At 56.2% G+C, this 27239-nt stretch overlaps 1 protein-coding gene across 8 annotated transcripts; it reads left to right on the plus strand.

Annotated features, from left to right (window-relative positions):
- The first annotated feature begins 12083 nt into the window (after positions 1 to 12083).
- On the plus strand, positions 12084 to 26790 carry Ube2i (ubiquitin conjugating enzyme E2 I). 8 transcript variants are annotated; one of them, XM_046441808.2, is made up of 7 exons: positions 13352 to 13462; positions 17275 to 17351; positions 17501 to 17584; positions 18837 to 18909; positions 22238 to 22347; positions 22444 to 22523; positions 25018 to 26790. In XM_046441808.2, exons 2-7 carry the CDS (start codon positions 17286 to 17288, stop codon positions 25079 to 25081), a joined length of 477 nt encoding a protein of 158 aa, XP_046297764.1. In that variant the 5' UTR covers positions 13352 to 13462; positions 17275 to 17285; the 3' UTR covers positions 25082 to 26790. The 8 variants fall into 8 exon arrangements, with proteins under 8 accessions (XP_058434646.1, XP_058434640.1, XP_046297764.1 ...); XM_058578663.1 differs by lacking the exons at positions 13352 to 13462; positions 22238 to 22347; positions 22444 to 22523; positions 25018 to 26790 and adding exons at positions 12084 to 12369; positions 20691 to 22231; XM_058578657.1 differs by lacking the exons at positions 13352 to 13462; positions 22238 to 22347; positions 22444 to 22523; positions 25018 to 26790 and adding exons at positions 12869 to 13139; positions 20691 to 22231.
- The last annotated feature ends 449 nt before the right edge of the window (positions 26791 to 27239 follow it).

Below are 27239 nucleotides of genomic sequence, written 5' to 3' on the forward strand. Positions count from 1 at the left end.
GGGGAAGTCTTTCTTGATTAGGGTGGAGGAAGGGCTCTGAAGACATTAATATTTCAATCCCGCTCCAATTTCCCAGACCCTAATTGGCCTCCTTGCTCACTGGATTTGCCTACCTTTATTGACGACCTCTTTTAATTCCGCTTCACTGAGACAAGTTGTAAACCGCCATGCCTCCCTGCCTTCTCCCCCACAGCCCAGCAGGCTGGCCTGGCTTGAGGCTTCTTGTCACTAAGGCCATCCCCAGACCCAGGCTTCCCAGCAGGGGGCCTTCTGGACCCACTGCTTTGGGTGACCAGTGGACAATGGCACAGGTGTAGCTGGACACAAAGCCTAGGCCAGCAAGGGGGTGTTGGCTAGACAGCAAGGGGGTGTTGGCTGGACAGGTTGACTAAGGCCTGCACATGTTGGCTGGCTGGATGAGAGTGAGGGCATGTGGGCTGTGGCTGCAGATCCCAGGCATGGCCTACCCACATTGCCCCTCTCTGGTGGGAAAAGGCCTGGCTCTGAAGGAATTCAGCCCCTGCTTCCCTGAGAGACAGCATTAGGCCTGAAGCAGGGGCTGAGGGTTCAGATCACACTGGGATGTGCACACCACCACAGGGGCGCAGGGCACTCATGCTCAGGACCACATGGGAGGTCTCCCGTGGATTGTGGGGGTAGGAACCCTGAGCCAGGGTTTCAGACAGTGGTGGCAGAACCAAGCACCCCGCTACCCACCCTGGAGGCTCTGCTTCCTTCCAAGGTCAAGAGCCACTGCACATGGATCCCAGGAGGAGAAGCTGCAGTTGGAGTCAAGACACTGGTCACCTGGACCCACTCGCTGGGCTGAGCGCATCCCTGTGGCCCCATCTCAGTTCTGGCCCAGAGGAGCCTGGCTTGCCATGGTCAGGAGTGTGTGCAGCCCTGCAAGCCCACCCAGGGCCTCACTCCAGGCCATCCCTCATCCGCACAGAGGTCTCTGCAAGCTGCGCTGCACCCAGGAAGTCTGTGGACCTGGCTCCTATCAGCCACCATGGGGGCTATTCCCTTACCCAGGTCCACTGCCCAAGGCCTGGCCCAGAGGAGACTAAGGAGTGGGCAGAGAGGGGAGGGGGCAGAAGGGAAGCCACCAGCCAGGCTGATCTTCGGCAGCTCCTTTCCCTAGTGGAGCCCTGGACATCCAGACGGGAGCACACGGGCCCAGGGCATCCTGAGCCTCCTCCCAGCTCCATTCTGCCTCCCCCAAAGAGCCTGAGCCTAAGGACCCCCAGAGGATGGCCCCGCATGGACAAATACTCAGCCACAGGAAGAAGGCTTTGCAGTTTAATGTGATTCAAGGAGAGCAGAAGGCAGGAGACCCTGCAAGTCCTTCCCAGGCACACCCCTTCCAGGCGGACACCACCCTTGGGGGCCTCCCCTGCCTCTCTCCTGAGCACAGGAAGTAGAGGAGGCTGAAGACAGTGCTGACGTGGAGCAGGGGTGGGAAGGACAGCTGAGTGTTGGCTGGAACATGAGTGGCCTAAAGGAGCATCACCACAGAAGGCTGGGTCTCCTCTGCCAGGCAGACCCGGCCCATCTAAGGCCCCGGGAAAGCAGGGAACGGGGGGGGGGGGGGGGGGGGTAGATCCAGGGCACCTAGCTCATCACACGGGTACTTACCCCAGGGAGGTTGTCATGACCACAGAGGTTCCCCACCCAGCTCACCACCCCCACCTGGACCCAGGTGCAGTTCTATGTGCAGATGCGGGGCCTCCTGGAGTCACCCTGTGGGGAGTGAGTCTGATGGATCCCAATTCCTGGGCCAGGAGGGGACAGAAGAGAGAATCTGGGGTCTCACCTGGCAAGGGCCACAGACCTGGGTCCCAGCCGTTAGCCTATCGTTTTTGATAAACTGGTGAGGAGTGTGGAGGAAAGGCGAAGCCACAGCTCAGACCACAACTCTTGTTCCCCTTGACCTTCACCTTCACTTCTGGAAAGTAGAAGGGCAAGGGCAGGGGCTCTGCTGGGAGAAGCAGGGTGGGGCCCAAGTGGGGAGGCAGATGGCCTTCCTAGAGGCCCACAGTGGGGATGTACAATTGGCTCAGAACTGGGTCCCCCCCTACCTTCACCTGGGGGCGGAAGAAGAGCCTGTGGGCCTTTGGGGCAGCATCCTGTGGAGACCACCCTCAGGAAGGGGGGAGTCACCCAGGGCTCTCCCTGGGGTGCACCTGGGTGGGAATGGGGCCAGTCACACATTCCCACACATATTCACTTAAGGGACTGGACAGCTGGGGGTCTGGGGCAAAGGACAACCTTCCTGAGTTTGGGGTTCTTTTCTACAAAGTAAGCAGCAGTATCACCAAAATAAGGTTGTGGGGAGTGAATCAGAAGCACATCCAGTGCCCATTGAGGGGTTAGCAGTGCCCCAGAAGACATGTCCTCCTTCTCAGCCACAGTACTATGGTTGCCACTGTTTGGAAATAGGGTCTTTTCAGATTTCATTAGATTAAGATGAGTCACACTGTGGGAGGGTGGGGGACACAGGCAAGCAGGGTCATCTTGACTGAGGCAGAGATCAGGGGGCCACAAGTCTGTTGGCCCCTGGATTGCCAACAACACCAGGCCCAACCCCCAAACCCCGCCAGCTGTGAGAAAGCACGCTTCTGCACCAGCTGCAGCCAGGACGCCCAGAGGTCTGCAGCCCAGCTCTGTATGCTGCTGCCACAGAGAGGATCCCAAAGACACACTGAGGGAGGATTTCCACTACAGCTACCTATACCCATGTCCCAACTGCCATCCCCACCTAAGCGTCTCTTACCCTTTACCTTGGATTCTGCTATTGCCCCAGCAGGTCACCCAGCACATTGACCCCTGGGAGACTCTCAGGGAGGCAGCCAGGAGGATGACCAGGTGCATCTGCTGGTCATAGGGACCTCCACCTACAGCAGGGCGATGTCCCCACCTCCACTGACAGACAGGCTCTCATTGTACTTGGGGTGGCAGACAATCTCAGCCACCTTTACCAGCCCATCCTCTTCATAGAGCCTCAGCTGCCCCACCTGCTCCCTGAAGGCACAGCCTCCAGTTGCCCCCTGGGAGAGTGGAGCAGGAACTCCTCAGGGAGGCTGGCCAGGCCCTCAGGGAGGCCAAGCTCTGCAGCAGCCCAGGAATCTGACCACACCCTCAGGGCCAAGGCTTCCCTGCAGTCCAGAGAGGGGCCCCCAAAATCCTGCCTCCCACCCTTGGCCCCTTGGCCCCCTCCAGGTGCCCACCTATACCCAGCAAAGGAAATGGGTGGGGCCCACTCATGGCTCAACACAGTGGGCAGTTGTCAGCACTCACTGAGGGTGGATGAGGGTGCCGCATTCCGGCTGGGCAAAATAACCAGGAGGTGACAAGCAACTTGAAGGTTGAAGCGGGAACTGCTTTATTGTGGAGGAACTCAGCGGGAACTCAAGGTAGTGGGAACCGCTTTATTGCGGAACAGCAGAGGTATATATACCTAACTGATTACACACAGCTTGACTCAATTAGCATCATCCAGATACAGCAGTCAGCCAATAAGGAATCCCCACCATCTTAATGGCTCGGTGGCATTGCCTCACAAACCACTCCTCCTGGCAAACTGCCAGGCGCCATCTTGACTTGATTTGCGGTCCCCAACATGAGGGAGCCTCCACAGACATGCTCCCACAGTCTCCTCCCCATGTTGTAGAACCTCAAGCTGACCTGCCACGGGAACCTCCTGGTTGAGACAGGGCATCCCCCGACGATGCCCACCAGCTCCAGTCCTGGGCGGGGGTCTGGGGAGGCACGTGGAGGGGCTGTCAGGGACCAGACAAGGGTCTCCCCAGGGCTCAGGAGGCAGCAAGGCTCCTGGCGAGTGGATGATGCCCATGCAACCCCAGGAATGGTCCTGTGAGCCCTGGGGGTGGGGACGAGTCCTGGGGTGGGAAGGCAAGGGATGGAGTGGGTTTGGGACTCAAGGTGGCCAGAGGAGTGAGCCCCCCAGGAAGGGGAGAGCCAGGAGCAGCAACCACAGCATCCTGGGTGAAGGGCCAGGCTGGGGCCAGAGAAGCACTGGCTCCCAGGGTCTGGGGCCCTCTGCTTAGGGCTGCTTCCTCACTGGACTGGTCCTACTGCCACCTCCTCCTGGCAGCTCTGAGAGACATTTGTTTTTCATCAAAGGAAGTAGATGGGTGGAGCAGCCCCAGGGGAGGGTACCTTGGGGAACAAAGACAGCTCTGTATGAAGGAGACTGGGGGCAGCTGGGCTGTGGAGGGACCTAAAGGTTCCTGGAGGAGCCCAGCCTGCAGCACAGAGGTGCCTGAGCCTGAGAAGGTGGAAAGACTTGAGGAGGGGCCCTGCGCTCAGGGCCAGTCGCGTTGACAAGGACGGCTCTTCCTGGTTCTGGTTCTGGGCCAGGCCCCTCCACATCTGGCCTGAGGTGCCCACTGTTCTTGGGAATAAAGGGTTTGTTCTGGGGACCTTGAACCTTCCATGTCCCCCCAGCTGGCTGAGGCCGGGGCTTGAGTTCAGGGAGTGGGGCCACAGCAGGCACCAGAGGAGCAGAGGACAGACTTCCGAAGCAAGGAGCAGTGTGGGTGCTATATCCCCTCTCTGGGATCCTTCCTGCCCTGAGGGGTGGGAATGATTCAGCCTGAAGCTGTCTGCAGCCTGAGGAATGAGGGCTCCAGGTCTAGATTAATGTGTCCAAGACCTTGAAGCCCTATGTGTTCCTGTTCACCAGGGGCCCTCTGCTCCCTGCACTGGTGTCCCCAGAATGTTAAAATGCCACTGGATTTGACATGACTGTACTGGGCCACCCTGTGGAGACCCATCCTCACCAGTCATCAGCTCCCTCCAATTCCCCTGGCCTTGCTGGGCACAGGCTTGAAAACAGGTTAATCAGACAACGGTCAACTGTGGTTGCCACCAACCTGAGCCCCAGCCTGAGTCCTCCTGCAGCAGGGACATTGCATCACTACAGGGACAAGGAGCCCACAACCCCCAGGGAGACACTGTGGGGCCCTTGCAGCTCGAGGATACAGGAAGACAGGGGGCCTGACTTTCTCTCCCTGTTGGGTCTTTAGCACCCTCCCCGCAGGCCAGGTTAAAATGGGGAATTTGGGATCAGTTAAGAGACCAGCCCTGGGAAAGCAGGGGGAGGGTATTAACACCCAGCTGCCTCCCTAGCAGGCTGGCCCAGCTCCCCGTGATACCACCGGTTATCTGTGACAGTGATGTCCTGCTTCCCCACATGTTGAAGTTTGAACATTAGAGAAGCATGCCGAGGCAAACATACAAAGCAATTTTATTTAAAAAGGGGTAAGGAGGGAGAAGGGGGCCATAGCTGGTATTCTGGTATCCCAAGAAGCAAGGTGTTCTGCCCTTTTTATATGTCCTAGGCTTCCTGTGTTCTTCTGCCCTTCCCCTGTCTTTCTACTTCCTGCATACATGACTAGGCTAGGCCCAGGAATGCTCGCCGGGATGGCCAAAAGGTGGGAACCCAGTGGGCTGAGGGGGGAAGGGCAGGATGTTGCAACCCGGGACACATTAACAACCTTATAACTCCCTGTAGGGAGGGGCGATTCCTAGGACAGGTTACCTTGGCAACAGATTGAAGCAGAGGCAGGTTCCTGATAAGGGTGCAGGAAGGGCTCTGAAGGAATTAACATTTCAATCCCTCAGGGGGCAGTCTCCAACTTCCCGGACTCACTCAAAACTGACCTCCTAGATCTGACCTGACTTGATTTATCTATCTATACTGACTGCCTATCTAATTCTGGCTTCACCTGCATTCCATCACCAGAGATAAGTCTTCAGGGTCCCTCAACCATGAACAACCTGCAAGACACAGTCCTTTGTCCAATGGCTGCGACCTGGGGAATTTATTTCATAACTAAAATCTCCCTTCCTCTGCAGCCCCTGGTCAGTGCTGCTTAGACCACTAGGTCTGGGTGTTCCCATTAAGGTTCCAGGGACAATTTTGCTGCTTAGGTTTACAAATGAGAAAAAGACATCACACCAAGGAGGTGGGGATTGGAGTGCCAAGGAGGTTGTGAGCACTCTGGGCTTACCCACAGCCTGGCTGTGCCATTTGGGAAAATCTGCCTTCTCTGACCCACTGGTACACAAGAAATGACAAGAAAGCAGTGAGGTGGTGAACCCCTACACCCCTTCACAGAGTTAGTTCAGCTTGAAAAGGCCAATGTTGATTTTCAGGAACTTTTAATGGAGTTGTTAAACAGAAGCCATGAGTGCAAATTAAACCACATCAACTTATAATTAAAAACATTCAATTTAAAAAGAGGCAAAATGGGCTGGGGTTGTGGCTCAGCAGTGGAGCGCTTGCCTTGCACCTACGAGACCCTGGGTTCAATCCTCCGCACCACATAAAAATAAGTGAAATAAAGGTATTGTGTCCAACTACAACTAAAAAATAAATATTAAAAAAAGAGGCAAAAATACAATAGATTTTTTTTATTCATTTATTTTTTGGTACTGGACCACTGAGCCACATCTCCAGCCCTAGTTTTGTAAGGGTCCCGCGAAACGTCTGAGAAAGAGACCACCAAGTGACCACTCATGCAATTGGCAGAAGGGGGATTTATTGAACCAGCATGCTGGGGCTCCGTGCCCACTCAAGAAGGGAAAGCAGCCCAGAGCCCCGAGCAGGGGCTGAGCACTGCTTAAGTACACTTTTTGGGGAGGGCGGAGGGCTTTGTATACATCAGAACAAATCATCATGAGGCGCGGGAAAATTGAACAACAACTCCTAAACATGATTAGTTCATTCACTGGCGGGAACAGGTCAGGCTGGAGTGATAGGTCTTTCCTAAGGAGGGGGTTACATTTAAACTGATTGGTCCAGGCCCTGCAATGCCTCCGTGCGACCACACAGAGCCCTTATTAAACAACCAAATAGTCAGGGGAAATATTTACTGGGCAGTTCCAAGCACTGTCTTAACAGCTACAGAAATTTCAGGTTTTGCAGGTAGCACAGAAACCTAACAATACCTAATCCTTTACATTTTAACTCAGACCTTGCAGCTTAGAAACTTTACAACACCCAGTCTTTTACCCTTTAACTTTTACGCTTTAACTTCAATTTCTTTTACCCTTACAGTTTGTATTTTACTTAGAGACAGGGTCTCACTGAGTTGCTTAGTGCCTTTCCATTGCTGAGGCTGGCTGTGAACTCTCAATCCTCTTGCTTCAGCCTCCCTAGCTGCTGAGATTACAGACATGTGCCACCACGCCAGCAATAGATGAAAATTTAAAGTCATAGGAAGAAATTAACAGCAGGATGACTGTAGCAAAAGAGAGATAAGCAAAAAGAAAGATATGGCAGCACTTCCTCCTGCCTGCTGGTGTCCAGAAGAGAGAAAAGAAAAAAAAATTAATTAATGGATTCTCCTGTCCTGTTTCATATTTTTTATTTCTCTGGGGACAGTGGTTGCAGGACCAGGGAGTTTCTCTTCCTGGGGAAACAGGGAGCTAAGTCTGTAGTCCTGTGGGGCCACTATAAGGACTCAACAGAGCCAGTCAGGTTACTTTCCTGGGTAGCAGAGGCCCTATCCAGCTACCACTGGAGACTTTGAAACTGCCTGGTATCATAGACTACTCTGGTCACAGGGACTTCCCAGGCCAAAGGCAGCCTTTGTGCTTTGCCTCAAAATTAATAGGGGCCACCAAGATGGCCCTGCCAATATGGCAGCACTTCTTCCTGCCTGCTGATGTCTGACAAAGGGAACTCAAAGTGCCCAGTATCTCTTACATGTCCTTCCAAGGCTGTAGGGACAGGAAATCCGTATAATGTAAACTTGTTGGTTCCTAGATTAGGACATGGACATATCTTTGGACAGCCACTGTTCCCATGATAGTGGAGTAGGTACCATCATTCTGCTCGTGGACAAAGAGGCACAGTCACCTGAAAGAGAACTTAGCCACACTTGTGGATGTCGGCTACATCAGGTTCTCACTTGGGAGCACAACAGAGGAGGGGAGGGCAGCTGAGCTGACTCAGTACCACTTGGGAATGTGAGAAATTCTGAGCACTGTATCTCAACACTGGGAGCCTTTCCCTGGCTCCTTCCCTCTGGGTCTTGGGTCAGGTGGGACTGAGACACCAGTGAATCACCTCTCTTCCAGTGCTCCCTCTGTCTGTCCACCGGGGTCCCTCCCCTTCTTCTACAGCCCAGCTGGCTGCCCAGCTCCCACTTCCCTCTCCAGGGCTACTCTCACCCCTGTCCCCTGTGTGGGACAGAGAGACACTGCAATACTGGAGCCCAAGTGTACAGATGGAACCATGGCCTGAGTCTGTAAGGGTGGTGCAAAGGTGGAAATTCACTTTCCATATCCATAAACCCATTTCCATTTTCTTTTCTTTTTTAACACAATGCCTTTATTTTTATGTGGTGCTGAGAATCGAACCCGGGTCGCGCCCATGCTAGGCGAGTGCTCTACCGCTGAGCCACAATCCCAGCCCCACCATTACCATTACCATTTCCATTTCCATTTTCATTTCAAGCTTCTGGTCTGATCCAACCAACTCAGTCCACCCATCTTCAGTTAATGTCCAGTGAGACACTGGCTGGTTCATTCCTTCTACAAATCATTACTGACCACCCAACACGTGCCAGCTACTGCTCCTGGAACTGAGAGTACATTAATGTCCCTGCTTTCCTGGAGCTGAGAAGAGCATGGCCCAGAGAGCTGAGCCACCTGTCCCTCCCAAGTTTAACAAATGATCCAGACAGACTGCACCCCCCAACGGCGGCACTGAGCGAGCATGTGTGCACACACGCATTTATCTGTGCAAAAGTATAAGCCATTTCTGTAGTCTCTTAAGTCCACCTAAGAAGCTTAAGTTTAAAATGTCGGCCTTGCAGGGAATCTACAGCGCCTATAAATCGCGAGCCCAGAGTTACCTGCACTGCATCAGGGGAATAGGTGCGACCTGCAGCCACGCCCCGGCCCCGCCCCTCCCCAGAGCTGTGGCACAGCGCCCCCGTGTGATCAAGAGAAATGACTGCAGGTCCATGGCCGTTCACTGGAAATATTAGCCACTGGTCAGTGCCCGCGGCCTGTCCTCCGCGTCCCAACACGACCACAGCCCACTCTGCAGGTGCGGCTCCGGTCTCAGACACCCGGTGTCCTTGGAGGGGTCCTCGCTGGCTCGGCGCTGAGCTCCCAAGGCCCTGTCGGCCCCGTCGTCCACTCCAGCCCCACCTAGCCCGGATGAGGCCACCAGGGGCGGCAGAGAGCCGGAGCTGAAAGCATCCTCTGAGCATGACACGTGGATGGTCATCAGGCACTGCTTTGCTAGCCCTCCCCAGGAGCCCTTGCCCAACTGGTCATTCGGTCCTGGAAAATGCCTCAAGCGGTTCCTTTGACAAATCTCCGTGGTTTCTTTCCCCTTGAGAGTATGTCTGCTCCTTTGCAGGCTCCTCTGTTGGGCTCTGGGTGCCGTCTGAGAGCCAAACGGACTGGTTCCTGGATGTCCCTTCATTCAAACCTGGGCACCTGCACTGCGAGCCCACCCAGGTCTATGCTGTCAGCAGTGTCTCTCAGCACCCAGAACCCAGTGTGCCCCAAACGAGCTCTGACCCTGGCTCCTGCAGACCTCGTGAGCTCCATCCTCCAAAGGCCCCACTGTCTGCTTTCCACCAAAGTACAGGGGCTGAGAGAGGTGTCACAGAGCCACCAGGCTGTCATTTGAGTAAGGGAGGGCATGCAGGTGGAGGGGACAACACAAGCAAATGCGAGGAGGTAGGAGTGGGCAGAAGTGCAGGGACCTGGGAGTCATCTGAGGGCTGCAGGAAAGAGGCTGGGCCAAGGCCCTGGCAGGGTACAGGACTGTGGATGTACAGGGAAGGGACACATGCACAGCCTTCTCCCATTCTCCTGAAGGAGCGCTGGGCAGCAAACTGTCCTCAACCCTAAAAGAACATAAACCCGGGCTTGGCCTGAGCTCAGTACTTGGGCAGGAAATGAATGAAAGGCGAGCCAGGTAGGAGCAGACAGGGGGTCACACCAGGATGCTCTTGGTCAGCTGAGGATGCAAAGATGCACAGCTCTGAGCCAGACAAAATCAGTGCCCAGGGCCTCCTGCAAGGGAGTGGAGGACCTCCCAACTCTTGCAGGTAACCCCTTTTCCTCTGCCGTGCCCCAGCCAGCCAGCTGTTTCTCACTCCAGCTTCTCAGTTCTCTGTTAGCCAAGACTGAACAGAACTAGAGACATCTGTGGGGGACACAGAGTCCAAGGCGGGACCACAGCCAGGTTCTGAGCACCCAGCCTGATCCTCACCATTCTTTAGCAACACTGGCAATTTGGCAGTTTAACAGTGATGAGCATGGTTGGGGGTGGGAGGGGTTTAGGGCACAGAGTCCTTGGGCAAACCGAGGGCACTCTGAACATTGTACCTGCTCTCTGGGCCCAGTGATACTTGAGATGAATGGGAAGGTCACTTGTCTTTACATGGAAGGAAGGGGATATTGCACCTTCAGCCTGGCCAGCCTCCCTGCTTAGAATGTTACAAGGACAGAGATAGAGGGCCCAGCCCACTGGGGTTAGAGGCTTCCCTCTGAGAGTTTAGGAGGGTGGGAAGGCACCGTAGGGCCAGGGTCATAGCTACCTGTTATATCTTCTGAAAGTTGGCCTGGCCAGGTGGGGCTGCAAGACAGGGGTGTAGCCCTCATGGGAGCAGGAGGCAGAGGGCATCTGGATCTGGTGTGGAGAGGGGCAATGTTGTTCTTGTGGGGCTGCAGCTCTGTGCATGTTCTGGATATTAATGTGTTATCAGATGACAACAGGTTTGCAAATGGATCCTCTCTGCACCATGTTTCTCATGCACCCATTTTTCATTTTGTTGAAATCCAATGTATCTAGCTTTGCCTGTTGCCTGGGCTTTCAGTGCCACACCCAAGAAATCACTGTGAATCTTGAGTTGGGCTTTCCCATCTTCTTCTACTTTGAGCTGGTTTTTCCGTGTGGTGGAAGGTAAGGGTCCAATTTCACTCTCCTGGGGCTGGGATTGTGGCTCAGTGGTCGAGCGCTCACCTAGCAAGGGCGGGACCCGGGTTTGATCCTCAGCACCACATAAAAAATAATAAAAGCATTGTGTTGTGTCCATCTACACCAAAAAATAAACATTAAAAAAAAAATTCACTCTCCTGCATGTGGATCTTCTTTGTTGAAGCCAGACCCTGCTCAGAACCCTGTGGGTGCAAAGCCCTGTCCCAGCTGCCTGGGAAGAAACACCCAGGGGAGGGGGTCCTGCCCCTCTTCCAGGCAGCCCACACTCACTGTGCCCCTCCCAAGGGGATTAGGCCAAGGGCAGGTGCAGCAGCTAGAACCCTCCCCAGGACATTACACCCATTGATTCTGCACAAACTCCTCACATACACACCCCACTGATGTTTCCCCCAGTCAAGTCCCTTGTCCTCTTGAGAATGTGTGTGCAGGGTACAGGTGCTCACCAAAGGCTCCTGAGCTGAGGACCCCATATCTAAGGTGGCCCCCTGCCCTCCTCCAGCCCAACACCTCTTCCTCCCTCCCACCAGTCCCCACATCCCTTGCAGCATGAGGGTCTTTGGGCCTCACACCATTGTCCATAAGGAAAAGAGTTCTTTATGCTGTCTGGAACTCAGTAACCAGAGCTGAGGGCCAGTATCTCTTCTATCCCCTTACCACACACAGAATAGGAACCAGAGCCTTGACTTGCTTCTCCTGCTCCATAACATTCTATGGCTCCTCATGGACCATAGGATCAGGTCTAGGCCCTCCACAATCACTCACCATGTCCAGTCTACCTCCCCAAACTACATCCCTCATGACCCCTCCAAACCAACCCTGCCCTCTCTTTGACTACAGTTGGTGCTGGACCCTCACTTTCCCTCCAGAAAGCCCCACAGACACTAGCCCAGGACAGGCTCAAATGTGGTGCATGTAAGAAATGCAGGTCCACTGAGGCCCAAGGGCCCAGAGACTGGATGGGGTGTTGCAGTCAACCTGCTGAAGGGACAGTCCCCAGGCCAGGCCCATCCAGGGACCTAGCTCAGTCTGGGAGAGACTTGGAAGCCTTCCGTTTGTGGGGGAGGGCAGGGAGCAGACAGACTTAATCCCTCTTCTGGCCCCAACTCTCCTCCCAGCCCGGCAGAGACCCACAAGATCTACAGGATGGCTGGGAGCACAGGGGAGCCCTGCACAGATGGCTCATGAGAGCGAGCACTGGGCCAGAGGTGAACCAGCGGACAAGGGACCCGTGGTCCATGCCCTGGGAACTCTGGGGAAGGAAGGAGAGGGATAGGGAAGGAGACCACGAGGAGGGAGGGAGAAGGGACGGGGAGAGAGAAAGGAGAAGGAGAAGAGCAAGGAGAGACGGAAGAAAGGAAGAGAGTGAGCGAGTAAGTTAAGAGGGAAGACAGCGGGGAGGAAGGAGGCGGGAGTGAATGAATGGAAGCAGCGGAGGCAGGCCGCTCCCGCTGTCCGGGAGCACATCTCCGTCCCAGCCATCCCAGGAGTCTGGTGCCGAGCTGATCCTGGCGGGGCTCAGACACTTGTCCCTACTGGCGTCCTGCGCCCAGCCGACTCCCAGGGGCCGGGATGTCCCGCACGCGGCGGCCGCCCACTGGACGTGAGCGGCTGGTCAGCAGAGCCACGGAAGACTCGGGCGGACTCGAGGCGTGGGGCGGGAAGGGTCCCTGTGGACGCGCCCCACCACCCACGGCACCGAGCCGCGCCCCTCCCCCACCAGGGGCAGCCAGCGGGTTAGGGACCGTTCACACGTCTCCGCCCGTCGGTGTGCGCTTGTTCGGGCTTTTGTACGGGCTCAGCTCATTGGGTGGATTCGCGGAATGCCCCGCCCATCGCCCCGAGCTGGCCAATTGCAAGGCATGTCACAGGGCGCTGAGCTCCGGGGATCGTCACCGTCCTGCGACGATTTGGGGGATACTTAGGCCTCAGCGGTCGTTGTCCCCCGGGTCCGGGCCCTGACCCCAAGGAGACCTCCGAGGCCCGTGCCCCGGGAGGTGCCCGCCGGGCATCCGGGCAGCCCTTGGGGGTCTCGGCCTTCAACTCCCCCCACGGCTCGCCGGTGTGTCCTCGAGTGGACGCACGCACTCCGAAGGGGAGTTTGCAGACGCTCCCTCGCGCCGGGGACGCGGCTCCTTTAAGGGTACGGGCGTCCGTGGCGCCGCCTGCCGAGAGAGGCGGCCCCTGCGCGGACTCCCCGGGCGGCCCCGGACGGCGGGAGCGCGGCGGCGGGGCGCGGGCGACAAGAGACGCGCGACGACATGGGCGGTGCGGGGCGCGGGGCGGCGGCGATGGCGCGCGGGGCAGGCGCGCGGCGGGCAGCCCGGCTCAGGCCCCGCCCCGCCCCGCCCCGCCCGCCGGGGTCCTGCGCTCGGGGCTGCGCGCGGCGGGCGCGGAGGGAAGTCCCGAGACAAAGGGAACGCCGCCGCCTCTGCCGCCGCGACGCGCCGGGCCGCGGCCGCCCAGGTGAGCGCCGCCCGGCCCTGCCGCCGCCGCCGGCCCGCGCCCCGGTCGGCCGCCGAGTGCCGAGCCCGCCGCGGCCTCCCCGTCGGCGAACTCCCTCCCGCCGGGGCCTCCCTCTCCGCCACCTCCTTCCCCCGGCGGTCTCTCTGCCTCTCGGTCCGCGAACTCACGACGCCGTCTCCCTGCCTCCTCGTCCGCGATCTTCCTCCAGATGCGGCCTCCCTCCCCCAGGTCGCGGCCTCCCGCCGCCGCCGGGGTCACGGGCCGCTGCCTCTCCCCGCCCACGGCCTCCTTCCCGCCCGCCCCGCGGTTCTGGGCCACCCGGGTTTGCGTCGCGGTCCACGGGGTGTTCTCTGACCCGACGTCCCGACATCAGACGAGCTGTAGTTTCCCGGCATCCCCCTTAGTATCCGCGAGGCTGCTGGACGGAGGTGGACACTGGTAGTTGGGTGAGCGGGACTCTGGTAAGGCCGTGGTCAGTGGGCCGCGTCGACCCGCGCACCTGGCGTTACAGCAGCTGCCTTGGTTTGTATCTTTGGAGCCAAAGCTTAGTTCCTCCCTCTGGGGGATTGCCGAACCTGTCTTTAGGGTTTTGTTGGTCATTCCTGTGTACGTTAGAGGATTGGTGCTGTAGCGAACCAACAGGAAACTGGCATAGAGCCGAAATTTACGATTTGCTTCCATAGAGGTCCTCTTTCTGGGGTTTGAAGTGATGGGTGTCTGGCTCCTCTCGGGTTTTGGAACCTTGCTCCAGAAATAGCCTGGGTCCTGGGACAGATCTGATGTGGCTGGGCCTGAGGGCAGAGTGCATGGTGCATGCAGAAGTGCGTCTGGATGGAGAGCCGCCGCCAGAGGTTTCTCCGTGCATGTCATAGTACTACGAGCCCATGTTACACGCGGGCAGGTGGAGTCTGGGGGAGGTAAGCACCTTACTCAGCCTGTAAGTATCTCTGCATTCCCCGCAGTCCACTGTGAGAGCTCCAGGAGAGGTGAGGGCAGAGTTCTCATCTCCCCACACTGCATGGGTTTTGTGCCTTGCTTGGTCTTTGATAGTTCTGGGTTATTTTTGTCTTTGTCTCAGAAAACTTTCCTGCTCTATATAGTTAATAACATTTGCTGCTCATCAAGTGATGCTGTTAATTTGGGGAGACAGGTCTGAGTTTAAGTGGGAGTTTGAATGAACAGATTTGCTCTGTGACAGATTGGGTGCTTTCTCCTGGACACCAGGAGGCCAGCAGGAATGGAACTCCCTGTCTTGGGAACCAAGCCTCATTTGGGTCAGTAACTCCCGTGGGCCCACCCCCTGATGTCAGGGTGCTCTGGGGCAGAGGACATTAAAGAGGCAGCCAGGCCTTGGGAAGAAGCACAGCCAGTCTCATTGGAGCATCCCTCAATGTCTTCACACCAACGACTATCACAGTTGGGTACTGGGATAGGTGCCTCTGTGGGCACCTTTGTCCTGACCTGGGAGCCAGAGAGGTGTCCTGTGATGGAGTCCTGGCAGCAGTCAGACCCTAGATTTGCTCCCACCATCTCTGCTCCTCCTCTGTCCCTCATGCCCTCCTGAGCAGGCAGCAACCTGCTCTCTGACAGGTGCTCTCCATCTTCATACTTCCTCATCTGTGTCTGTCTCCCCTTTGCTTACAAGAATGCCACTGCCACCCCAATCCTGAGTGTCCTGAAGGGGGAAATGTTCCATTGAGGGGGTGGGGGGCCTTTATGGCAGAGGCCTAGCAGCCATGGTTGTTCATAGACGGTATTGTCCTGCTCGGGAGGGAGGAGTGGGCACACCAGCACTCTGTGGTGGTGAAGGACAGTTCTGATTTGGGTCTGAGCCTGGTGTGCCTATTTTGGATTTAATCTTGAGGCCAGGAAAGGTAGGAGCCTTCAACTATGTGCTCTGGGCTCAGGTGTTGGAGCCAATGGCCACTGTGGCCTCCTCTTGCCCTAGCGGCCTACCTTTCTTTCTTATGAGACCCAAGTGCACATGACCACTAAAAAATGCCTGTGCCTTGTTGGTAGTTTGTGGTGACCCTAACCAGCTTCCTGAACCCTGGGCTCTTGGAGTGATGCTGAAGGCCACCTGGTGGCCTTTGGTGGCTCCCAACCCCCCTTCTCTGCCTATATGGTTAGAGTGTCAGAAGTCATCTAAGAACTGGGCTCAGTGATCCACACCTGTGATCCCAGCAACTCTGGAGGCTGACGCAGGAGGATTCTAAGTTCAAGGCCAGCTTAGGCAACTTAGGGAAACCTTGTCTTAAAGTAAAATTTTTAAAAAGGGATGTGGATGTGGCTCAGTGGTGAAATACCCTTGGGTTTAAAATCTTCATCAGCCCTCTCCCAATGCCACCTAAGACCCCAATGCAGAACTCCACCCAGAGCTCAGTGGGCTTGCTTTCCAGGTGGTACTGCTTGTGGGGCCACATTAAGAACAGCTGTGCTCCAAGGGTAGTGAGGGACTCCTGGTTATGTTGCTGGACCAGCCAGTGGGGTTTGTGGCAGTGTGAGTTATTTGGGGAGGTGGGAGGCTGCCTGGGGTTGTGCTGGGCAAAGGGTTTGATTGCTAAGATATTTGTGGCCTTGTGGGCAAAGTGGGTGGCCTGAGTTGAGGGCATCAGAGGAGCCAGAGGAGGAGAGTGGAAGGTGGGGGCCAGCCAGAGGCTGCAGTGGGAAGCTCCTACCACAAATCAGGCTGGTTTGAGTTGAGACTGTGCCTTGGGCAGGGGTCTGTATGTCCTTTCTCAGTGCTTCACAGCTATGTTGAAGCCTGGCCCAGCCACAAGGGGACTTTGGGGTTGGCCTAGAGGGAGATGGGTGTTTTCAGCCCAGCACAATCCCATGCGTGGGTTGCTAAGGGCCAAGGTTCATCTCAGTGTGGGCCTTTTCTCTCTAGGACAGGGGAGGCTGCTCTCCACCCCACCCCACCCCATGACCCTCAGTGTGGGCCACTTCAGGGAAATGCTCTGGTCTTGTGAGAGCATCGCTTAATGCTTTGGTATGTGTTTGGAGTGTTGGGCTCCCAATGGCTTTGAAGACCTTAGGTTCCAGTGTTCTGGCAAGCTTGGCAGTAACTGAGTCCTGACTTGTGTGGTAGAGGAAGCAGGTGGCAGCCAGGTGGGGTCAGGGCCTTGGAGGCCCTGTGTGTCCTGGTGTGCTGCAGGACAGACGCTGAGCAGTGCAGGCAAGCCCTCCCTTGGGACCATCTGTTGCACAGGGTCCTGGGGCAGACTTCCAGACAGGTAGTCAGCACACTTTTGGCAGGCAAGGCTGCAGGAGGGCAGGTAGACTGGCATGCTGAAATGGCTTGTCCTCTTGGCCAGGTCTGAGCTAAGCTGGGGTCCCAGCAGCCCCCCACATCTAGTGCATCATGAGGAGAGGGCCCCATCTCTGTACCATGAGTCTTCAGGTGATGCTGTGGGTATCCCTGCCAACCCTACCGTTTTCCTGGGAGTCCCAAAGTGGAATGGGGGACAGAAGGCAGGACAGGTGTGCTCTGTGTCTGCTGGGGAGTGTGTGTCCTGTGGGCAGAGCACAGCTATGGCCTTAGACCTCCGTCTCTTTCCAACAGTGCCCTGGGGAAGGGGCACAGCAATATTGCCCCACTTGCCCACCTAGTAGTGTCTTGGTGAATGTGGAGAGTGTGATGCTGAATACATTGGGGGTAGCTTGCAGAGGAGACATCCTGCTGGACTGGATCAGAGCCTTGGTCAGTTGTTCCTTGGACATGGCTTGCCGACTCTGGCCGGTGTGCTGGGAGGTGCAGAGGACCTGAGGTTTGCTTTTGCTAACACTATGGTGTGTCTCATCTATTGCAGGGACTTTGAACATGTCGGGGATCGCCCTCAGCAGACTCGCCCAGGAGAGAAAAGCTTGGAGGAAGGACCATCCTTTTGTAAGGACTCTGTTTCTCTGCTGCCCAGGGCACGGTCCTCATTGCCCTGAGGTCCCTGCATGTGGTCTTGTGGCCTGCTTGTGGCCACTGGGTGGGGTTTTGCAGTTGGTCTTTGGTGCTGACCTGGTTCTGTGGCTGTTTTCTCTCAGGGCTTTGTGGCTGTCCCAACTAAGAACCCAGACGGCACGATGAACCTGATGAACTGGGAATGTGCTATCCCAGGAAAGAAGGGGGTAAGAGCTGCTTGAGGACTTGGTCCTGGTTTTTAGCAGGAGAAGAACTACCAGAAGGGACTCAGGTTTAGGTGTTCACCCTCTGTGACGGCCCACAGCCCTCAGCATTGTGGGCCTGCCAGTCATATCCACAGCTCTGGCCTGTCCTCAGTCCAGAGAGGGGACATGAGATCAGAAGGAAGTAGCCACTGGCTAGGTTTGGAGTGGGCATAGCTGTGGGGAATGGTCAGACCCATTGGGTTGTGGGGAGCACAAAGAACCTCCTAGGGCATCATGTTGGAGGGCAGGCCCGGGGGCCAGGCCAGGGCCCATGGTGAGGAGCTTCTGGGAGCTGGCTGAGCACTGGGCTCTGGCCCATCCCTCAGGATGTGGTGAGGTACATGGGACCCCAAGGGCAGGATGAGCCCATCTCATGCATGCACTCCTGGAGTGTTCCCTCGCATGCAGAACTTGGGTGGTGGCCTCGGCTCACCTGGGTGTCCCTGAGCTCGTTGTCTGTCCTCATTGTGTGTCAGATGGAGATCTGGGTGTGAGGGCCTCCCATGACTCTAATGGCCATCCACACACACAGCACTTGTGAACCCCTGAGGTACTTGGACTGTGCCGGGGGTTGGGGGTGCTTACCACCCAGATTTCGTCCCCTTGAGTTGAGCAAAGCCATCTCTAGTAGGACTTTGTTTTCCTGAACAGAGATGTGTTTGGTCCATTTGTGTGTGGCTCTCTTGAGTGGTACAGGTGGAATCCCCAGCCTTTGTTGAGAATGTCCCTTGCCCGTTGCGTTGGGGTAGGAGGTATACCCTGGTGCTCCCCATGATTCCAGGTTGGGCGGGGTTTCTGGCTGTGGGTCAGCACTACTAGTCCCTGTCCAGGCCAGATGTAAGGCAGCTGGCTTGAAGAATCTGAGGTTGGGGATGCAAGCTGCTGGGCCCAGATTCTCAGGGCTCAGCACTGGGAATACAGCCATGCCCCCAGCTGCTCTGCACATGTCCTGCAGTACCTGAGCTCTTTGATGCCCTGGAGCAGCCCATGAGCTGTGGATCCTGACTTCTCTGAGGGCCCCTGCCTTCTGTAGAGCCCAGCTGCTGCCCTTGCTCCTTTCCAGCTCTCCCACGGGTTCAGAGCAAGTCTCCACAATGCCACTGAGGGTGTTGGGTCTCTGGCCCCCGGGAGCTGGTGAGATGAGGAAACCAGCCCTCCTGGGTCTGCCTGCTGCACACAAGCGGCACACCTAATCACGATTACTTCCCAACAGACTCCGTGGGAAGGAGGCTTGTTCAAGCTGCGGATGCTCTTCAAAGATGATTATCCATCCTCGCCACCGAAATGTGAGTTCCTACAGAGACCTGTGGTCGTCTTCAGAGTCTTGGGCTGCCCGAGCCATGGTGGCTGCCACCCCGCCCCAGTGCTGTGGTGCAGTGTGGGAGATCAAAGCAGCTCTGGTCGAGTCAGCCTAAGTCTCCTGTGCAGGTTGTTGATTTGAGTCTGTCCAGTCCTGGGGTGGAAAGTGCATATGATCAGCTTAGTCTCTGATCCCAGCTGATCAGTGGGGAAGCTCCCAGGCCCGGACTGCCTGCACCCTCCATGGCTGTCAGCTTTGAGGAACTTCACTTTGTGCCCACAGGCACTCCAGCCCTGGTGGGGACAGGCATACAACAAGATTAGGGCTCAGAATTGCACCCTAACCCAGTCTGCTGCCACCCAGCTGTTGTCTGTTAGGGTTCCTGTGGCTGTCTGCAGCCTGGGTGACAGAGCACTCAAACTGCTGCTCAGAGAAGCCTGAGCTGAGTTTAAAATGGTGGCCACTGGAAAATTATCTGGATGCAGTTAGGCAAGACCTGGGCGGGGAGGGGTCATCAGTCCTGCTCCTGTGGCTAGATACCCACATATAGCATGGCCAGTGGGTGCTGGGAAGAGCGCTGGCCCAGAGGGGAAGCTCTGGGTGTGAACTTTGCTGAGAGAAGTCTTCTACGTTCTCATAGCCCCACAGGAAAGCTTCAAAATTAACTATTGACAGAACACAAAGTGGAGACTTAACTTTGTTTTAGGTTGTCTTCAGCCATTTGGATTCCTTTTGTTGGGCACAGTTACTTTGTAATGATTTCTTTTAATTAAGAGGGGAAAATACCCCAAAATGAGACAGACATAGCCATTTCGTTTGATACCCTGCTGCAAAATCCAAGCAAATGCATCAAAGTGGGAAAAGCCCCCTAGGAGACCTGGGAAGAAGCGTCCAGGTCACCAGCTGCTTGGGAGGGTTGCTGCCAAACAATTAACCTGCTGAAACCTATTTCCATAGAATTGCAGCTCATGAACGTGTAAAACTAAGCCATCTGCAATAGCATCTGATGCCTTGAAGTGAATCCCACCAGGTGTGGTGAGGTCTCTAGCTGGAAACCAAGGCCTTTCTGGAAGAAGCAAAGGACAGCTAGACAGTCAGCAGGCTCTGCTGTGTGGCCCAGAGGGCTCAGCTCTGGGAATGCAACCGCATCCCTGGCTGCTCTGCACATGTCATGCAGTCCTCAGAGTCCAGCAGGCTCAAAGTGCATATGGAAATGCAGAGGGCAGGAATGGTCAGGGCCCATGCAGTCCTGGGGATGTCATGAGACCCAGGTTGAGGCTCTCAGGGCAGAGGGTGCCCAGACCTGTCAATGGATGGGCCAGTTGCCATTCATCAGATACTGAGACTTGCCTCAGGGCATGGAAGTCTACATTGGGACAGGTGTGAGGACAGGCAGGCAGACCCACAGAAGAGTGGGTGGACCAGAAAGGCCGTGTAGTGTGTTTTAGGTGTAGTGAGTCTGGCCTCAGGGATGACCAATGGATAAGAGAGCTGTCTCCTTCTTTGTGGATGACCCTGCCTGCTTCACAGCACCAGCAGAAGGGGAGGCAAGGAGGCACAGAGGCTGTCTTCTGATCAGGGATCAGCAAGAGCACCCAGGAAAGCACAGAACACTGGCCCTTGGGGATCAGCCAGCTGGACTGGCCTGAAGACTCTTCATCAGGAGATACAGGGAGAGGAGCAAACCCCAGAGAAGATGGGACGGGGCAGCTTGGTAGAGCTTGCCTAGCATGGTTGAGGCCCTGGGTTCCATCCCCATTGCTGCAGGGTCCTGTGAGAAAGAAAAGAGAACTCTACAGGTCACAAAGAAGGCAAACCACCACGAGGTGGAGCAGGCCCTTCACAGAAGAGCTGTCCAGAGCTGTCTAGTTGGCCAGTCCACACAGGGAAATCCAGCTGCTCATCACCGGAGGGGAGAGTCGGCATCTTGGTTGGATGTTGCTGTCTTACAGAGAAGGGCAGATGCGGCAAGGTGCTGGGCAGTAAGATACCTCACATGCTTGTTTGAGAGCTTCTCTTTGGAAGTCTGTCTGCCACGACCATTGGAGCTAAACCTGGATAGCTCCATGTTGGAGGATACCCAGGAGCGTGTGTGTTCACAGAGGGAGGCCTCAGGAGACCCAGGCCGCCCCATCTGTAATAACCAGAGCTGGAGATGGGCCAGGTGTGCATTGGTAGCGGCATGGAGGGGCTATTAACCTTGCACACAGGGCTATATCCTCTCCTAGGATTCAACAACAGGCCCTGCTCCTTGTGAGTTAAAAGTCAGGAGGACAATTGCTGAGTTTGGAGGGAAGCCAACCAGGGCAGGGGGCTGGTATTCGTGGTGTGCATTCTTTCTCCATGCAAGTTGTTGATAGAAGTAACAAGGTTGGTAAATCAGATTAAATTAAAATTAGGCATTTAGTTTGCAATAAGGTACATTATAGGGGTGAGGAAGGTCTGTGTCCAGAGTGTGTGAGGAGGTCCTGCCAGGCAGTGGGAGGTAGAACAAGAACTCAGGAGCAGCCAGCGAATGGCGACCCAAGAAAGGGGCTCTGCCTCTGCAGCTCAGGGGAGAGGCGAAGGGGCACCCAGAGGCCTGGTATTGGCAACTCCTGTTGGTGCTGCCCTGGCCCTGTGCCTGCGCACACCAGAGTTCACGTCCAGCACAGCAGCCTTACTCAGTGGAGCAGCACAAACCTCCTTCTCTGCAGCCTACCGCCTCCACGGCCCCACCTGCTCACGTGCACTGTGGCCGAAGGCAGAAGGCCCAGGAAGCCACCTGCAGGCAGGAGCGGCCTGGCTGGAGAGCAGCATTGGGAGGGTACCCGCTGAGTTCCTGGGTGCTGGTCGGTTGCTCCTCTCCAGCGACTGACCAGGCTGCACTTGCACTCTGGGTATGGTCAAATCATAAAATGCAGGTTGCCCAGAGGAAAGATGAGACGCCCTGGAGCACCACAACCAGCAGACTTTCCTCTTCCCTATTTTGGGGGTGGTGGGGGTGGGGTTGAAGAAAATGGGGAGAGCTCCAGCTGTCCGCCCTCGCCTGCTACTGTGCCTCTTTACTCCACACCTTCCCAAGTCCTCTCTGGAGGGGGCCCTGGGCTGAGCTGGCCTGGCCCGCTCCTGGCTGTCTGCTGTCCCTGGAGTTCCTGCCCTGGGAGACATGTCACATTCTTCAGGCCCTGTTTCTGAGAAGGAAATGTGTGCTGCACTCCCGTCCTCTCCTGGCCTTGCTTCTCTCCCTGAAGGGCCCAGCACCGGGGAGGAGGGCGGTGGGGAAGCTAAGAGTTGCCTCTCAACAGTGATTTCCTTCTTTTCCCCTCATCCAGGTAAATTTGAGCCACCGCTGTTTCACCCAAATGTGTACCCTTCTGGTACTGTGTGTCTGTCCATTCTGGAGGAGGACAAGGACTGGAGGCCAGCTATCACGATCAAGCAGGTATGTGGGCTGGCCGGGCCTGTTGGGCTCATCCTGGCAGAGACCACCTGTCTAGCCACTGAACGCACTGTGCCCTCTTGTTTTTGTCTCGCACAGATCTTATTAGGAATACAGGAACTTCTAAATGAACCAAATATCCAAGACCCCGCTCAAGCAGAGGCCTACACGATTTACTGGTTAGTAGTAACTGGCCTGCTACCTGCAGGCCTTCCCTGAAGTGCAAGTCCAGGCCGTCTGTCGGAAGGAGAGCCGGGTGCTGCCGGCAGCCAGGGTGGTGCCACAGAGGGGAGGATGGGATGGCCACTCGGGGTGGCTAGGGCTACGTGCAGGGTGTGGCATGTGTCCGTTGCCAGCCCTGTTGATGACTGAGCTGCATGTGCAGGGGCCATCGGGAGGGAGCACAACAGCCAGGGCTGGTGGGGCCAGGCACTGCTCGGCCTGGAGGCAGGCGCTAGAGTGGGGTGGCATGAGTTCCTGTGGGCCTGTGAGACAGTGTCTCCTAGCACAGCACACCCCATCACTGTTGTGGCTCCTCTGGGGATTGTGTCCCAGCGCAGGGGAGCTGCTCAGTGACAGCCTCGCACAGTCCTGGCCTCCACCACGTTTTCCTGTGGTGCTGTCATGATGGGGTCCCTGGGTCCTGCCTTGTCTGCTGAGGGATCAGGGCCTGGTGTGATTGGGTCCGCCAGCCAGAAAGACCTTTGCCCTCAGCAGGGTCACGTTTCTGGTGTCTAGGGCCCCCTGGCCCCTGACAGCTCTGTCTACAGCTCTCAGACCCCCAGCTGGTCTAGCATGGGCACCCTCACCAAGAGGAATGGAGTGGAGGGCTTTCTGAGAGCAGCATCCCCCTGTGTCCCTCTTGCCTGGGACCCAGAGGGGCTCTAACCCCTATCACTAGTAGTCTGTTCCTTCCAAGGGCATTTCCTGAATTGGAGCTGGTCAGGAGGGGAAGGTGCTGGTTCTTGAGAAATGTGCTTCTCCCTGGGTGTATGGCCAGGTGCTATGTGTCTCCCTCCCTGGTGGCCTCCAGGCAGTGCCCTGGAGCCTCTGGGATGGCCTCCGTCCGTTTGTGCTGCCACTGTCAACAAGCCCAGCTGTCTGGCTGTGGCTGGCCTCTTGCTGGTGGAGGGTGCGTGCCTGTTGTGGGTGCGCTGTGTGTCCCCTCCGTGGAGGCCTGCGGCTGTGCTGTGTGGCCCCATGTCCTGTGTCCCTGGGGCTCGTGCTGCTGGCTTGCTGTGTGTACTTTCTCTCACCTGAGCAAGGTCTCTGTGACACCGTCTACCCCAAAAGCACCTTTGGCGAAATGTCCTGAAAGTTTCAGGTCCCTTCCCAGGTTCCAGCAGGCTGGCTTGCTGGGCAGGGGCCTCATCCATCACCCAGCCTCGCTTGGTGAACAGCAGAGCAGGTGAGGGCGCCTGGTGGGTCCTGCGCTGCTGGGCTGCTGCCCTGGGCCCATCACCTTCCTATTGAACTGTTCCCCATCCCACACCCAGGACTGGCATGCACATCGTCATTTTCTGCCCTTGCTTGCTCTGGTGCTGGGCATTGGGCCTTTCTGGTTGGCCCTGCCGCCAGAGCCTGTCATCAACCCTGGGGATGTCTGCAAAGCCTTGGGCCTGAGCTGCGTGCAGGCTGGGGCCTGGCTCAGGCCGAGAGCAGGGCTGGGAAGAGCTCCAGACCTGTTTCTTGGGGAGCACCCTGGAAGCTCACTCACTCAGACACAGCTGGCGTGGCATGGGGTCTCAGATCAGCCCCCAGTGTTATGAGGTTGCTAAGATCCCTGTTCCTAGGAGTCTAGCTTCACAAATGTCACCAGGGTCACACTACTTCCTGATGTGGGGTTGCCTGCCTGGCCAGCCAGTTTTGCCCAAGTGGGTCATGCAGGCTGGCCCGTGTCCTGGGCTGCTCCAGCACTCTGCACAATGCTGCCTCCTGCACCTTTGTCTGAGCCGAGAGCTACATGGAAAGCCCACCAGAAGCTTGTGTCTGGTTTTAGAAATGAGGAGCAAAAACTAGTGCTTAGCAGTCTCTTGACCACAATTTTTAATGCTATCTAATAATTGCAAACATCTGATTAAGGTACAGTGGAACTATAATCCCTGCTGCTTGGGAGGCCGAGGTGGGAGGATCACTTGGGCCTGGAGTTCAAGGCTATATGCAGTGTGCTCATCTGGTGTACATAGTAAGCTCAGCATCAATGTGGGGGACCACCAGGCTGCCCATGCTGGTCAGTAATGGGGTTGCACTTGTGAACAACTACTGCACTCTTCAGAAAAGGAAGAGAAAACTGAATTTGGTACAGATTACTATGTTGCAGGCCACCTGCCCCCCCCCCCCGTCCTTCAGCCCTCATTGCCTGTGGGGCCTCTCTGCCTACTGCATGGAGGTCCAGTTGGCTGTGGAGTCTCCACATGGAGGTTGCTGCTTCTCCCTTTTTGATGGCCTTCTTCCCTGCTCCCACTCTCCATCCAGGAGCTAGTGTGGGTTCCCCACCCAGCTCCCCTGCCTCTGCAGCCTTCCCGCCTTCTGCCACAAGGCTGCACCCCACTGCTGCCCCTGCAGTGGCTTGGTGAGTGCTGGCTTCTCCAGGCAGCCTGAGTGGCCCTCCAGCCTGGGAGGTGGGCCACACTGTTGCCTTCTAACTTATCTCTTCTCTTTTGACCTCCTCAGCCAAAACAGAGTGGAATATGAGAAAAGGGTTCGAGCACAAGCCAAGAAGTTTGCACCCTCATAGACAGCGACCCTGTGGCACCGCAAAAGGAAGGGATTGGTTTGGCAAGAACTTGTTTACACCTTTTGCAAATCTCAAGTCGCTCGTGCAGTTACCGGTCGCCTGGGAGGGTTGGGCGGGCGCCATCTTCCATTTCCGCCACTGGCATACAGTTCTCAATTCGCTGAATTGCCCCAGTTTTTCATACAGGGTCTCTTCCTTCAGTCTTTTGTATTTTTGATTGTTATGTAAAACTTGCTTTTATTTTAATATTGATGTCAGTATTTCAACTGCTGTAAAATTATAAACTTTTATACTTGGGTAAGCCCCTAGGAGCTAGTTCCTTTGCTCGGATGCAGGCATGCTTCACCGTTCAGAGCTGTCCCGGCCTCCAGCGGGCTGTGTGGAAGTCCCTGTCCTTCCCTCCCACACCCTTCTCTCAGAACCTGGCTGTTGCTAATGCGCCTCCGATCCAAAGTCAGCAGCGTCTCGACCCGCACCTCTTCCTTTGTGTTTATATGGCGTTTGTCTGTGTTGCTGTTTAGAGTAAATAAACTGTTTATATAAAGGCTCTGTTGCACTATCATCATTACAGGGAGAGGGCACCTGGTGTGCCCAGCCTCCCCAGCCAGTGGCTGTGCCCTTGCTCAGGCCCCTGCTGTGGGTGCACCAGGTCCCTGGCACTATCTTGTCCTGTTGTTTGGATAGGACTATGTGGGGTCTGTCCAAGGTTCCATCCTCCTGTCCCTGGATCTTTGGGCCCTGGAGTGCAGACCTGGTGAAGTCGGAGTCGTGTCCAGACCCTTGTAAAGTGTTCCCACCCAAAGCTGGTACCTGTGCAGCTGCAGCCGCCAAGGAGGACACAGTGGCTCAGTCCAGCTGCGATCAGCATCTGCCCTCCCCAACTGATTGTGACTGCTGTGGCCCCCCAGGAGGCAGCCTCAAGCCATGGCCCTCCTGTGCCCCAGCTTGCGTCTAGCCTGGCAGCCTGAAGGGCCCTTGGCCTGGGTGTGTCTTGTCACAGGAAGCCCTGAGACACGACTGTCCACTGATCCTACAGGAACTGGAGCCACCGGTGGTGAGGAGGAGCTGCTCCCCAACCATAACCTTGAGCTGCCTGGCAGGGCTAGGCAGGCAAGCCCCTAAGGACAGGGAGATGCAGCAGGCAGAAATGGCCCATTGTCCTGCTCTGAGATCTGGCTGAGGCCTGCAGCCACTCCGCTCTCCCACCTGGAAGACCAAGTGCATCCACGAAGAGGGCAGGGCCAGTGCATTGGGGGACCCCCAGAACCTAAGGAACAGGTGAAAGGAGTGGGCCCTGGAATTGGAATCCTCAGGTTGGCAGTTAATGAGACAGAGGGCCTTGCCAGGGGAATTCCGCTCCCTCATTTGTAGCCTGCTCCTGGAATGTCATTTTGTAACAACTGACTACATTTAGTTATAGTTACACATGTATATGGTTAATATATGGAAATTCAATATATTTTATAGTATTCTAAAGTAACTGATGTTTCTGGCAAATTGTAGTGACTTCGGCTATGAAATGTTCCTTCTGTACCACGGTCCTTGGCTTAACAAAGATGTGACGCGTAACATGAGAACATGCAATGTGATAACTGTGTTCACCTGAGGGAGGAGGGTGTTCCCAGCATGAGGCCCATGCTAGTAAGGAATCGTGGGCAACAGACTAACCACTGTATCCAAGAATCTTCAAATTAAAGCATTTCCACAAACTGTGGCCCTCTGATTGTCCTTTCCTGCCCTGACCCATCCCCTTGGGCTTTAAAGCCTCTTAGGCAAAGACTCCCCTCCTCTTCAGGGCCCTGTTCTTGATCTTTCACCCTGCCCAGCAGGGCCCCCAACGGCCTCCAGCCCCCAGAATCAGACCTCAGCAGCCAGTGATGTCACTCAAGCCAAGGTGGATGCCCTGTGTCCCCATGTCTCTCCACACTCTTCTGGGCCCTGAGACCTAGAATTTTGAGCTGTTCCCCTGCTGCCTGGAGTGGGTCTCGGAGAGGGGACAACAAGCTTTATAGGTTCCCAGGTGTGCAGGGGAGAGCTCTCAGTTCAGACCATGACAGGGCTCCTGGACTCTGGTGTGTCCAGGACTGGCCGTGCCAGGAGGGATTTCTGCAGGCAGGCCATTGTGTGAGTGCAGATAGAGCTGGCCCCAGGGCACCTC

This window comes from Marmota monax, unplaced genomic scaffold (assembly GCF_021218885.2).
Source record: "Marmota monax isolate L192 unplaced genomic scaffold, Marmota_monax_Labrador192_F-V1.1 WCK01_AAM20220418_F8-fsc00035, whole genome shotgun sequence".
NCBI classification, from domain to species: Eukaryota; Metazoa; Chordata; class Mammalia; order Rodentia; family Sciuridae; genus Marmota; species Marmota monax.